Source organism: Phyllobates terribilis, unplaced genomic scaffold, assembly GCF_046119375.1.
Source record: "Phyllobates terribilis strain yellow unplaced genomic scaffold, ASM4611937v1 Scaffold_11__3_contigs__length_659146591, whole genome shotgun sequence".
Taxonomy (NCBI): domain Eukaryota; kingdom Metazoa; phylum Chordata; class Amphibia; order Anura; family Dendrobatidae; genus Phyllobates; species Phyllobates terribilis.
This window is the reverse complement of record NW_027362771.1, coordinates 618,271,275-618,285,434: the sequence shown is the minus strand read 5'-3', so window position 1 is coordinate 618,285,434 and position 14,160 is coordinate 618,271,275. Positions and strand designations below refer to the sequence as shown.

Below are 14,160 nucleotides of genomic sequence, written 5' to 3'. Positions count from 1 at the left end.
ACAGCGACCTGGTGTCAATAACTTCACTGACACACTGCAACAAAATTTAAATGGAGGCCAATATTTTCCATGTTCACTACAAATTTCTAGATTTTTATTGCTTTAATATGGAAAGAATCTGGCTGTATTCTGCAGTGCCGACAAGCAAATGGAGCAGAAAAATGGTGTTTTCTGGATTGGTTTTTAAGCAAATAATCAGGACTAAGATCAAGAAAAAATTATCCCTGGCCCCTGATACCTGGGGCTATTTCTAGAAATATCTGTAACACATGTATGCACTGCACTCTGCCACATACACTGCCTGCCTAGCTCTGATATATATATATATATATATATATATATATACACATATATATATGTTGTGGAATACCTAGACTAAAAGGACGTTCAATGGACCCTCTTGCTATATGCACTGCAGTCTGCCACATACACTGCCTGCCTGCCTAACTCCTGCTGTCACCACTGAATAGATGCAGCTGGATTAGTCCTCAGAAGGACTGTTAGTTGAGATGGATTTGTGTATAATATATTGTGATATACCTACACTAACTAATAAACAAGCAATTCTCTCCCTCTTTCAGCAGCATCTCTCCCTACACTGCCTGATTCCGGAGTTGACTGACGAGCACGGCTACGCCAGGTCTTATCTTGACCCGATGACGCTGAGCAGCCAGCCGATCACTGTAATGCCACAACTAACATGGCTACGGCATTACAGTGTGTGGCATGCAATCCCTGCATGTTCATTGGCTCTCTAAAGAGCGCCAAACATGCAGGGAGGAGACCCGTAGTGAGATCTAGTATCCAGTTAAAATCATGTGACAAAAAATGACATAATCAATTAGAGGAAAAAGTCCCAAAAATGACAATCAAGGTTAACGTGTTTCGAGGTGATACATCTTACTCATAACTACTAACTTTGGATTATCTTTCCCCCCTGTAACACTGTTATATAAACTGTTAAAATAATTTCATAATTTTTCTCTCATTGAACCCTGTGGTTTATTACAGGAACTTGCTGGACATCACGTTATTGCGTTTACCAACCAAAAACTCTCTCCGTTATGGAAGGAGATTCAGTCACCGTCCCGTGTTCATACACCTATCCTCAGCACATCAAAGAGTCACAGATTACAGTAAGATGGGGGGATCATGATGGTCTATACTGCTCCAGTACCAAGAAACACATCACAGACGGTTCTGGGAATATTATAGATGAGTATAAAGACCGGATGTCTATAGTAAAGCCCCCTGATAACAACCGGACCGAGTCTCTCATAATCCGAGGAGTGAAAGCTTCAGATGGAATCACGTTCTGCTGTACAGCAACTTACAGTCGTGATTCCTATGAATTTTATGATAAGTTTGGGACCTCTCTATACTTTGCAGGTAGATACATTTTCTGAAAAAATATCAAATGATGTCATTTATGTTATATAAGACGTAGCTTTTCTTGTACTACAATGGTGAAAACCTGTGTTTTAGGGGTTTTGTTTTTCTGGTTTTCACTGTGCAGTAATAATCAGTTCAGATAACTTGATTGACTGTGATTACTGCTATAACCCTCTATTTTATTGAAAATGAGATTTTAGATGCCATTTTAAACCCCTACACGATATGCGCCTTGCATGTACGACGCATGTCATGTCTCCATCTGTGGCGCGTGCTCCGGCGATGAGCCCGCACCTTTCTGGGCACATGACAGGTCGAAACTTTGTATGATGATGGAATAAACTTAAATTTTTTAAATGCATCACCCTGGACTGGATGCTGTTTGTTTGCCTCTATGCTGTTAATCCTCCAAGTGGCTTCCTTAGAACATTGAACTAGGGTTCATCTTAGTTTGTGCTCCTTCTTCTCTTCTGTGGATAATATCTGAGATGTGTCATGTTTTTTGTAATGATTTAGTTGTTAGAGTTCCACTTCTATGTGTTAAGAACTTTAGGATTTAAGTCAGTTATCTTCTGAAATAACTTACCTGACAAACCAGAACCCCCATTAAGAATTTGAAAAATTAAATAATTCTTGTGTATATCTCTCAATTCTGCTGATATTAAGGGGGTATAATCTGGCATGAGGGGATATCAAATAGCCTAGGGTATAATCAAGCTTAGGCTGCTTTAACCCCGGTGTAACAGGCCAGATTAACTCCTCCATCCAGAATAAACCGGGGTTAAATTGGTGTAGGCCAGATTATACCCCTCTGGGCCAGAATATACCCCGGGGTATAGTTTGGCCTAGGCCATAGTATACCCAGGGTATATTCTGGCCCAGAAGGGTATAATCTGGCCTAGGCCAATTAATACCCTGGGTATATTCTCGGCGGGGGGTTAATCTGGCCTGTTACACCAGGTATAGTCTGGATTTGGGGTTTACTCTGGCCTGTTACACCGGGATTTCTGCACATGGTGCTCATACTCGATGCAAACTAAAGCGAAATGTTTTGTTCCTTATTTTCCCTATTTGAACATAATTAACATATCTATCCATCCTGTCATTTCAATCATGCCATGACTTTTTATTCTCGATGTTGAAACTTCCATGTTGATGGGTTTATATATAATATATATCACCCTGGCTTCTGTTTATAGATGAGAAAGGTGTGTCTCAGATGGAGGAATTAATCGCTGTCCCAGGAGAAGAGTTGATCATCCCGTGTTATTACCCATTGGAGAAGCTCGGGATGGCTCTACAAGTGACCTGGTATTCTGGAGAAAATAATCTATGTGCCTATAATAAGAATAAAATAATTTACACCTGGGGTGAATCAGACAATGATAAGCGGTTTTCACTGGTGAAATTTCCTGAAGATGTCTCTCTGCGTATAAATACTGTCCGGGATAATGAACACCAATATTTTTGTTGTCGAGTGGTCATCAATAAAGGAATAGAAAGCAGATTGGGTACAGAGCTGATCATAGCAGGTAAAGAAATATATTTGTGTTGTAAAAAGAGACTTTGAATTTTTGGATTTATTTTGCCCTTTAGGCTCCTCAATAGAGATGATTAAATGGATCTGCTGCAAATCTCAGTTTAGTTGACCGATATTTGCATTCCTCAACAAATTTCAATAATATGTGATTTGGTTTTGTGTAGATCCTGCCACCCAAAAATAAAAATTCCAACGCCATTTTACACATTGCTGAAAAGAGAGTGGGCTCACAAGATGTCAGGCACGGCAGTATGGACTGTCCCATAGTGCCTTGCAGCTCGCGGCAGTATGGACTGTCCCATAGTGCCTTGCAGCTATCACATCACATGGTCTAGCTCATACAATCAGTGGTGATCAGCACTGGCATTATAAACTATGAGGGTGGAGAAATTAGTAGCCATTTGGGGTTTTACAGATGCAGAATACATGCTCAATCATTCTATATATTATCACTACTTATCCCATCACAAAGCACTGTCCCTGTCTAGGACACACGTTTGATTTGCACTTTATTGATGGCAGGGTGTATAATAAGGCACACGAGGGCCATCCGACATTGAGCGGGGCAGCCATTTCTTACATATTAGGCAGCCAACCTCCGCGGCAAGGTAGGGAATTTTTAAGAAAGAGTATAGGGACAGTCACCGTAACTCTTTATATACAACAACTAATTGCATTGTCTCGGATTCCCAACTACGACACCTAGCAATGTGCAAAAGGCGCTTAGTAAAGAATTTGGAGTGTAAAACCTGTATTGTAGAATTTTTTCATTTTGAACGAATAAAGTATGTTTGTTTTTAGGTTTTTTTTGTTCTTCTGGTTCCTTTGAGAAACTTGGAACCCTGTCCTCTTTATAAATATATATATATTTTTTATGCACCACAGGTAAAGGGGTCAATTTAAGTCTCCACTATGGAAATTTTGTGCTAAAAAAATACTCAAACCGAAATCTAAATGCAACTGACTTCATCACAAAGTGTGTGTGTTCTAAGAAGATTGATAATTTTTTCTTGTACATTTGGTAATAGTCCAATATTAAACCTGTACATAGCACCTGAATACCGTGGCCTGTTGCAGATGCTTGCTTTTGGTACATGAACATAGCCAACTTTTCTTGTAACTTCCTTTTAGGTAAAGGCCCAGGGAGTATTATTTATTTATTTTTTTAATCTTTGAAAAATAAGAAATTTAGTCCAAATTAGCAACTGAACATACTACAACAATACAGCTGTTTTTTTCTGCATATTCCTTTCCATATGTGTATCTAACTAGTAAAGTATCTTTATAGAGCTACATTTTTGCTTTTTTTTCAAAAGTGGGTGGAGAATTTAAATTAAACCACATACGTTTATAAAGAAATAGGGAAAAATATAATCTATATTAGTCCAATTTGACAACTGTACCATGCGTCTATATAAAGTGGCATGTAAAAGTTTCGGCTTCCCTGATCAAAATTATTGTTATTGTGAACAGTGAAGCAAGTTGAAGATGAACTGATTTCTAAAAGGCCTAAAGTTAAAATGACACATTTCCTTTGTATTTTAGGTAAAAAAAAGACTTATATATTTTCGTCTTTTACAGTTTAAAAGTTACAGAAAGGAAAATGGGCTACTAGCACCCTGCATGGTCAGTACCCACTTGCGCCCCCCTTTTGAGAGTTTCACAGCTTGTAAATGTTTTGGTAGCCAGACAAGAGTCTTTCAATTCTTGTTTGAGGGATTTTCATCAATTCTTCCTTGGAAAATTCTTCCTGGGGCGTCATGTATGCTCTGCTATTTTGAGATCTAGCCACAGATTTTCAAGGCTGCTCAGATCAGGGGACTGTGTGGGCCATTGTAAAACCTTCAGCTTGTGCCTCTTGAGGTCGTCTATTGTGGATTTTGATGTGTGTTTAGGATCATTATTCATTTGTAGAAGCCATCCTCTTTTCAACTTCATCTTTTTTACAGATGATGTTATCTTTGCATCAAGAATTTGTTGAAATTTTATTGAACCCATTCTTTCCTCTACCCGTAAAATGTTCCCGGTGCATTGGCTGCAATACAACCCTGAAGCATGATTGATCCACCGCCATGATTAATGGTTGGCAAGATGTTCTTTTCCTGAAATTCTGTGCTCTTTAACTCTACATGTACCTTTCATTGTTGTAGCCAAAGAGTTCTATTTTAACCTCATCGGTCCACAGGACTAGTTTCCAAAATGCCTCAGGCTTGTTTCGCAGGAGAGATTTTCTTCTGATGACTTTTCCATAAAAGCCATATTTGTGCAGGTGTCTTTGAATGAACAGAAGAAAAATGTATCAACTCCAGAGTCTGCTAAATATTTCTGAAGGTCTTTTTCAGTCAAGCAGGGGTTCTGTTTTTACTCTCCAGAAATCCTATGAGCAGCTCTCACTGAAATTTTGCTTGGTCTTCCAGACTTTACCTTGACCCCACTGTTCCTGTTAACTGCCATTTCTTAATTACATTTCGAGCTGAGGAAAGGGCAACTTGAAAATGATTTGCTGTCTTCTTAAAGCCTTCTCCTGCTTTGTGGGCCTTCACCATTTAATTTTCAGAGTGCTAGGCAGCTGCTTAGAAGAACTCATGGCTGAGGTTTTTTGGCACAAGGTTAGGGGAGGCTGGGTTTTTATAAAGGTGGGAAATTTGCATCACCTGGCCTTTCCTAACAATGATAGTGAATAAGCCATAACCCTAACAGGCTAGTTAAGGTCTGAAACCTTGATTAACGTTATCTGAGCATATAAATCTCCAAGGGTACCCAAAATTTGCATTGGCCAATTTTCCTTTTTGTAATTTTTAAAATTTTAAAAATGACTATTTTTTTGCCTAAAATACAAAGGAAATGTGTCATCTTTAACTTTAGCCCTTTTAAAGATCATTTCATCTTCATCTTGTTTAACTATTCACATTAACAGTAATTTTGACCATGGGTGACCAAACACATGCCACTGTACATATCCATAACATATATATTAATAATTTAAAGTTTTGCATAACTTGTATATTGAGATTTTAATTTAGTCAATGACTCTTGTTTCTGCTCTGCCACTTCGTCTACTATCCCTATACACATTGGGAACTAGGGAAGTTATTTCATCAGAACAGTTTCTTCCATATAATTTATTAAAAGAGAAGAACAATCAGCCATTGGTCTAAATAAAGGGATAATTTTTAAATGGATTTTGTAAAGGCTATCACTTTTCATTTAGCAAATAACAAAGCTCTTAATAATCTCTAAACAGGGATAATTTGGCTCCACCTCCCACCTTGAGATAAAGTCATGAATACTTCTGTTTGAATCACCTTTTTATAAACAGCAGAGCCAGCATTTAGCTCCAAAAAGGGATAATTTTTTGACCATTTTTTTAAAATTTAAGTACCCTAAAATGTCAGTTCTGCGGTGTGTTGTTAAACAGACTGTTGGTTAACATCGGTTACTTTCTGTTTTTCCCTAGTCAGATAAGGTGAGGTCACTTTGATTTTTCTAAAGGCTGTACAATAAAAAACTAGAAAGGAGTTCTACGAGATTTAGCAGCAGCTGAAATCTGAAAATAAGTTTCATCTTAATATCAGAAGATAATATAAAGAAAAAAAATATGTATCTATTTTTCACTTTATATTTACTTACTTTTTTGAATTATGACCAAAAAGGACCACTAAAATATTATTTTAATTGTTTTCCCCTTTTATTGCAATTATTTTTATGTATTGGACACACTGTCCTACACTGCCTGTTTGTATCAGAGTAGCTGGTTAAATACTTTAACCCCTTAAGCCCCGCGGGTGGTTTGCACGTTAATGACCGGGCCAATTTTTACAATTCTGACCATTGTCACTTTATGAGGTAATTACTCTGGAACACTTCAACGGATCCCCCTGATTCTGAGATTGTTTTTTCGTGACATATTGTACTTCATGATTGTGGAAAAATTTCTTCGATATCACTTGCGTTTATTTGTGAAAAAAATGGAAATTTGGCGAAAATTTTTAAAATTTTGCAATTTTCAAAATTTGAATTTTTAAGCCCTGAAATCAGAGCGATATGTCACACAAAAGAGTTAATAAATAACATTTCCCACATGTCTACTTTACATCAGCATAATTTTGGAACCAAAATTTTCTTTTGTTAGGGAGCTATAAGGGTTAAAATTGACCAGCGATTTCTCATTTTTCCAACAAAATTTACAAAACCATTTTTTTAGGGACCACATCATATTTGAAGTCACTTTGAGAGGTCTTTATGACAGAAAATACCCAATAGTGACACCATTCCAAAAACTGCACCCTCAAGGTGCTCAAAACCACATTCAAGAACTTTATTAACCCTTCAGGTGCTTCACAGGAATTTTTTGAATGTGGAAGAAAAAAATGAACATTTAACTTTTTTCACAAAAATGTTACTTTAGACCCAATTTTTTTTATTTTCACAGGGGTAACAAGAAAAAATGGACCCCAAAATTTGTTGTGCAATTTCCCCTGGGCACGCAGATACCCAATATTTGGGGAAAAAACACTGTTTGGGCGCACGGCAGGGCTCGGAAGGGAAGGAGCGCCATTTGACTTTTTGATTGTAAAATTTGCTTGAATAATTAGCGGACGCCATGTTGTGTTTGGAGAGCCCATGTGTGCCCAAACTTTGGAGCTCCCCCACAAGTGACCCCATTTTGGAAACTAGACCCCCCAAGGCACCTTTCTAGATGCATAGTGAGCACTTGGAACCCCCAGGTGCTTCACAAATTGATTTGTAACAATGAAAAAGTGAAAAAAAAAACACTTTTTCATTTTTATGAATCAATTTGTGAAGCACCTGAGGGTTCCAAGTGCTCACAATGCATCTACATAGGTGCCTTGGGGGGTCTAGTTTCCAAAATGGGGTCACTTGTGGGGGAGCTCCAATGTTTGGGCACACAGCGGCTCTCCAAACGCAACATGGTGTCGCTAACAATTTGAGCCGATTTTCCGTTAAATTTGTTAGAGGACACCATGTTGCATTGAGAGAGTCCCTGTGTGCCCAAACATTGGAGCTCCCCCACAAGTGACCCCATTTTGGAAACTAGACCCCCCAGGGCACCTATCTAGATGCATAGTGAGCACTTGGAACCCCCAGGTGCTTCAAAAATTGATTCGTAACAATGAAAAAGTGAAAAAAAAAACACTTTTTCATTTTTATGAATCAATTTGTGAAGCACCTGAGGGTTCCAAGTGCTCACTATGCATCTAGATAGGTGCCTTGGGTGGTCTAGTTTCCAAAATGGGGTCACTTGTGGGGGAGCTCCAATATTTGGGCACACAGCGGCTCTCTAAATGCAACATGGTGTCCACTAACAAATTTAACGCAAAATTGGCTCAAATTGTTAGCGACACCATGTTGCGTTTGGAGAGCCGCTGTGTGCCCAAACATTGGAGCTCCCCCACAAGTGACCCCATTTTGGAAACTAGACCTCCCAAGGCACCTATCTAGATGCATAGTGAGCAATTGGAACCCCCAGGTGCTTCACAAATTGATTCGTAACAATGAAAAAGTGAAAAAAAAAACACGGCGGCGAAATTAAGGACTCATCCACACAAATGTCCCTTTGGGGCACGTACACTTCACCAAACTTGTTGTTGAAGTGTTCGATGACCGGCCGAACTTTGAAAAGACGATCAAAGTTCGGGTCATCGCGTGCAGGACACCTTGCATTATCTTAGTAATGCAAGAACTTGTAGATGGCCTGAAAACGTGTCTGGGGCATGACCATTCGGAACACTGGAGTGTTATACAAAACGTCAACACTCCAGTATTGCCGAAGCTCGGGCTTCTTCAAGATCCCCATAAGAAGGACCAGGCCCCAAAACTTCATCATTTCTACTGCGTCTACAGGAGACCAGTGAGAAAATGATGAAGAGGGGTTTTGTTCTAAAAATTGATGAGCGTATAAATTAGTTTTTCCCACCATGAGGTTTATAAAATCCTCAGAGAAAAAGACTTTGAAAAAGTCTATTTCTGTGAGGCCGGTGGTGTCAAACTTGATTCCTGATTCCGCTACGAAATCAGGAATCAGCGGCTCATAATTTTCGGGGGGTGAAGTCCATATAGGCTCAGTAGTGGGGGGAGCTGGAACATCTCTCCTGCGACGACGGCGGGGCGGGCCAGCAGAACCTGAGGAAGAGGAGGAAGAAGAGAAGGAGGAAGACGACGAGGAGTCGGAAAAACAAAGAAATGTGGGATCCTCACCCTCACTGTCAGTGTCGGAGGCAAGAATAGCGTATGCCTCCTCCGCTGAATAATGAGTTTGGGATGAGCAGGACATTGTTTGTTATGTATCTGGTGCGTGTGTGTCAATTCTTTGAGAGTGTGTGTGTGTCAGTACTTTATTTAGAGTGTGTGGAAAAAGGAAATACTGTATGTGGTGCAAACAGCGAGCATGAGTGTGGATTGGTGAACTATGCCACCGATCAATACTCGGCGGCTGCTGGATGTGCGCACAAATGTGTGGGGAGTAGAGATGAGCGGTGTTCGACTAGAACTGTTCGCCAATCTCAAATTCGAGCTGTTTTGGGCGGTGTTCGAGTTGTTCGACGAACCCGAACGATTTGCAAAAAATTTGGCTGTTCGAGGTTATATTCGATAACTGTTCGTGCACCAAAAGCGTGTCCTGCATGTCTGGCGTTATTTAGAGCACCAATCATGCAGGGATTGTCTGCCACTCACTGTAATGCCACAGCCATGGTGGTTGTGGCATTACAGTGATTGCCCAAATCGATGGGAACAGTGCTCACAGTGAAACATGAAAAGCCGGCAATTCATCAGAGGCATACACCGGTACCCGACAATTTAGAACCGAAAGAATAGAGCATCACACATAGATTAGATAGATAGAAACATGTCAGTCACATATATATGAAGTACAGTGACAGTGTTGCTTACTGTACTTGTCATTTAGTGTAAAGGATTTATCAAAAAAAATAATAGTGTTTTCATGCACCGTCTCTTTAAAAAAGCCGGCCGGCAATTCAGCATCTGTACCCGACAATTTAGAATAGAAGGAATAGAGAATCACACATAGATTAGATAGATAGAAACATGTCAGTCACACATATAAGAAGCACAGTGACAGTGTTGCTTACTGTACTTGTCATTTAGTGTAAAGGATTTATCAAAAAAAATAATAGTGTTTTCATGCACCGTCTCTTTAAAAAAGCCGGCCGGCAATTCAGCATCTGTACCCGACAATTTAGAATAGAAGGAATAGAGCATCACACATAGATTAGATAGATAGAAACATGTCAGTCACATATATATGAAGTACAGTGACAGTGTTGCTTACTGTACTTGTCATTTAGTGTAAAGGATTTATTAAAAAATATAATAGTGTTTTCGTGCACCGTCTCTTTAAAAAAGCCGGCCGGCAATTCAGCAGCGGTACCTGACAATTTATAACAGACAGAATAGAGCTTCACACATAGATTAGATAGATAGAAACATGTCAGTCACATATATATGAAGTACTGTGACAGTGTTGCTTACTGTACTTGTCATTTACTGCAAAGGATTTATTAAAAAAAAAATAGTGTTTTCATGCACTGTCTCTTTAAAAAAGCCGGCCGGCAATTCAGCATCTGTACCCGACAATTTATAACAGACAGAATAGAGCTTCACACATAGATTAGATAGATAGAAACACGTCAGTCACATATATAATAAGTACAGTGACAGTGTTGGTTACTGTACTTGTCATTTAGTATTAAAATAAAGGATTTATTATTAAAAAAAATTGGCGTGGGGTTCCCCGTAATTTTAGTCTCTAGCGGAGGTTAAGCAGACAGCTGGGGCAGATGTTTGAAGCCTGGGAAGGGGGTAATACCCACGGAGCTTCCCAGGCTACTAATATCAGCCCCCAGCTGAATACCTAGCCTTTACTAGCTATTAAAATGGAGGACCCCCACCAAAAAATGACGTGGGGTCCCCCCTAATTTAATAGCTAGCAAAGGCTAGGCAGACAGCTGGGGGCTGATATTAATAGCCCAGGAAGAGTGCCATGAATATTGGCCCCCTCCCAGGCTAGAAACACCAGCCGTCAGCCGCCCCAGAAATGGCGCATCCATAGGATGCGCCAATTCTGGCACTTAGCCTCGCTCTTCCCACTGCCCTGTAGCGGTGGCAGTGGGGTAATAGGGCTGGGGTTGATGTCAGCTTATAATGCCAGCTGACATCAAGCCCAGGTTAGTAATGGAGAGGCGTCTATAAGACACCCCTATTACTAACCCCATAGTCAAAGTTAAAAGAAAACACAAACACCCAGAATAAAGTCCTTTAATTGAAATAAAGACACATTCCTTTATTGTTCTAAATTAAACCATACTTACCGTCACGCCCATTCCAGCTGAAGCCAACGATCTCCTGCAATAAAAGAAAAATAATAAAGCAACCTCATCCTTACCTTTCCATGGTTCCCACGACAGCTTCAGCTCTGCTACATCGAGATAACAGGCTGGACCGCAGCAGAACGCTGCCATCCAGCCTGTCATCCCGCGGACACTGAGAAGCGCAGGCATGCTTGCGCTCCTCAGTGTCTCGCTGTGACGGCATAAAGATGAGACGAGTTCATGTCCAATGAACTCGGCGCACCTCATGCACGTCACTGACAACGTGGGAGAATTCTCCTGCACTCAGCACTTCAGCGTGAGAATTCTCCCACGCTGTCAGTGACGTGCATGAGGTCAGCTGAGTTCATTGGACATGAATGAGCTCACCTCATGCACGTCACTGACAGCGTGGGAGAATTCTCACGCTGTAGCGCTGAGTGCAGGAGAATTTTCCCACGCTGTCAGTGACGTGCATGAGGTGAGCTGAGATCATTGGACATGAATGAGCTCACCTCATGCACGTCACTGACAGCGTGGGAAAATTCTCCTGCACTCAGCGCTTCAGCGTGAGAATTTTCCCACGCTGTCAGTGACGTGCATGAGGTGAGCTCATTCATGTCCAATGAACTCAGCTGACCTCATGTACGTCACTGACAGCGTGGGAGAATTTTCACGCTGAAGTGCTGAGTGCAGGAGAATTCTCCCACGCTGTCAGTGACGTGCATGAGGTGCGCCGAGTTCATTGGACATGAGCTTGTCTCATCTTTATGCCCTCACAGCGAGACACTGAGGAGCGCAAGCATGCCTGCGCTTCTGAGTGTCCGCGGGATGACAGGCTGGATGGCAGCGTTCTGCTGCGGTCCAGCCTGTTATCTCGATGCAGCAGAGCTGAAGCTGTCGTGGGAGCCATGGAAAGGTAAGGATGAGGTTGCTTAATTATTTTACTTTTATTGCAGAAGACATTGGCTTCAGCTGGAATGGGCGTGACGGTAAGTATGGTTTAATTTAGAACAATAAAGAATTGTGTCTTTATTTCAATTAAAGGACTTTATTCTGGGTGTTGTGTTTTTTTAAATACTTTACTAGAAATTCATGGTGGTCATGTCTAATATTGGCGTGACCCCATGAATTTCGGGCTTAGGGCCAGCTGATAATGCCAAGCTGGCCTTAACCCCTTTATTACCCAGTGAGCCACCGCACCAGGGCCCTGGATGAGTTGGGTACAGCGCCAGAAGATGGCGCTTCTATGAACGCGCCATTTTCTGGGGCGGCTGCGGACTGCAATTTGCAGCGGGTGGGGCCCAGAAAGCTTGGGCCTCCCTGCGCTGCGGATTCCAGCTCCCAGCTGCCTGCTGTACCTGGCTGGACACAAATATAGTGCGAAGCCCCACGTCAATTTTTTTTTAATTATTTCATGAAATAATTTTTTTAAAAAAGGGCTTCCCTATATTGTTGTGTCTGGCCAGGTACAAATAGTCAGCTGGTGGCTGGGGGCAGCCCGTTCCTGCCTGCTGTACCTGACTGGACACAAATATAGGGCGAAGCCCCAGGTCAATTTTTTTTAAATTATTTCAGGAAATTCATGAAATAATGAAAAAAAAATTGATGTGGGGCTTCGCCCTATATTTGTGTCCAGCCAGGTACAGCAGGCAGGAACGGGCTGCTCCCAACCACCAGCTGCCTATTTGTACCTAGCCGGACACAACAATATAGGGAAGGCCTTTTTTTCTTAATTATTCCATGAATTTCATGAATTTAAAAAAAAAATGCGTTGGGCTTCGCCCTATTTTTGTGTCCAGCCAGGTACAACTAGGCAGCTGGGGGCTGGAATCTGCAGCGCAGGGAGGCCCAAGCTTTCTGGGCCCCACCCGCTGCAAATTGCAGTCCGCAGCCGCCCCGGAAAATGGCGCGTTCATAGAAGCGCCATCTTCTGGCGCTGTACCCAACTCATCCAGGGCCCTGGTGCGGTGGCTCACTGGGTAATAAAGGGGTTAAGGCCAGCTTGGCATTATCAGCTGGCCCTAAGCCCGAAATTCATGGGGTCACGCCAATATTAGACATGACCACCATGAATTTCTAGTAAAGTATTTAAAAAAAACACAAACACCCAGAAAAAAAGTCCTTTAATTGAAATAAATACACAATTCTTTATTGTTCTAAATTAAACCATACTTACCGCCACGCCCATTCCAGCTGAAGCCAATGATCTCCTGCAATAAAAGTAAAATAATAAAGCAACATCATCCTTACCTTTCCATGGCTCCCACGACAGCTTCAGCTCTGCTACATCGAGATGACAGGCTGGACCGCAGCAGAACGCTGCCATCCAGCCTGTCATCCCGCAGACACTGAGAAGCGCAGGCATGCTTGCGCTCCTCAGTGTCTGGCTGTGACGGCATCCAGATGAGCCGAGGTCATGTCCAATGAACTCGGCTCACCTCATGCACGTCACTGACAGCGTGGGAAAATTCTCACGCTGAAGCGCTGAGTGCAGGAGAATTTTCCCACGCTGTCAGTGACGTACATGAGGTGAGCCGAGTTCATTGTCGGCTCATCTGGATGCCGTCACAGTCAGACACTGAGGAGCGCAAGCATGCCTGCGCTTCTCAGTGTCCGCGGGATGACAGGCTGGATGGCAGCGTTCTGCTGCGGTCCAGCCTGTCATCTCGATGTAGCAGAGCTGAAGCTGTCGTGGGATCCATCGAAAGGTAAGGATGAGGTTGCTTTATTATTTTTCTTTTATTGCAGGAGATCGTTGGCTTCAGCTGGAATGGGCGTGATGGTAAGTATGGTTTAATTTAGAACAATAAAGAATTGTGTCTTTATTTCAATTAAAGGACTTTATTCTGGGTGTTTGTGTTTTTTTTTTAACTTTGA

The 14,160-nt window shown here is 41.6% G+C and overlaps 1 protein-coding gene across 4 annotated transcripts in view; it reads left to right on the top strand.

The window, feature by feature from the left end:
- The window catches only part of LOC141165422 (uncharacterized), a 104,287-nt gene that overhangs the window by 40,163 nt on the left and 49,964 nt on the right, over positions 1 to 14,160 (top strand). For all 4 annotated transcript variants that reach the window (XM_073651020.1, XM_073651021.1, XM_073651023.1 and 1 more), the window contains exons 2-3: positions 1,012 to 1,389; positions 2,592 to 2,924. In XM_073651020.1, coding sequence (XP_073507121.1) covers positions 1,012 to 1,389; positions 2,592 to 2,924 — 711 coding nt within the window. The remainder of the gene's footprint in view (positions 1 to 1,011; positions 1,390 to 2,591; positions 2,925 to 14,160) is intronic.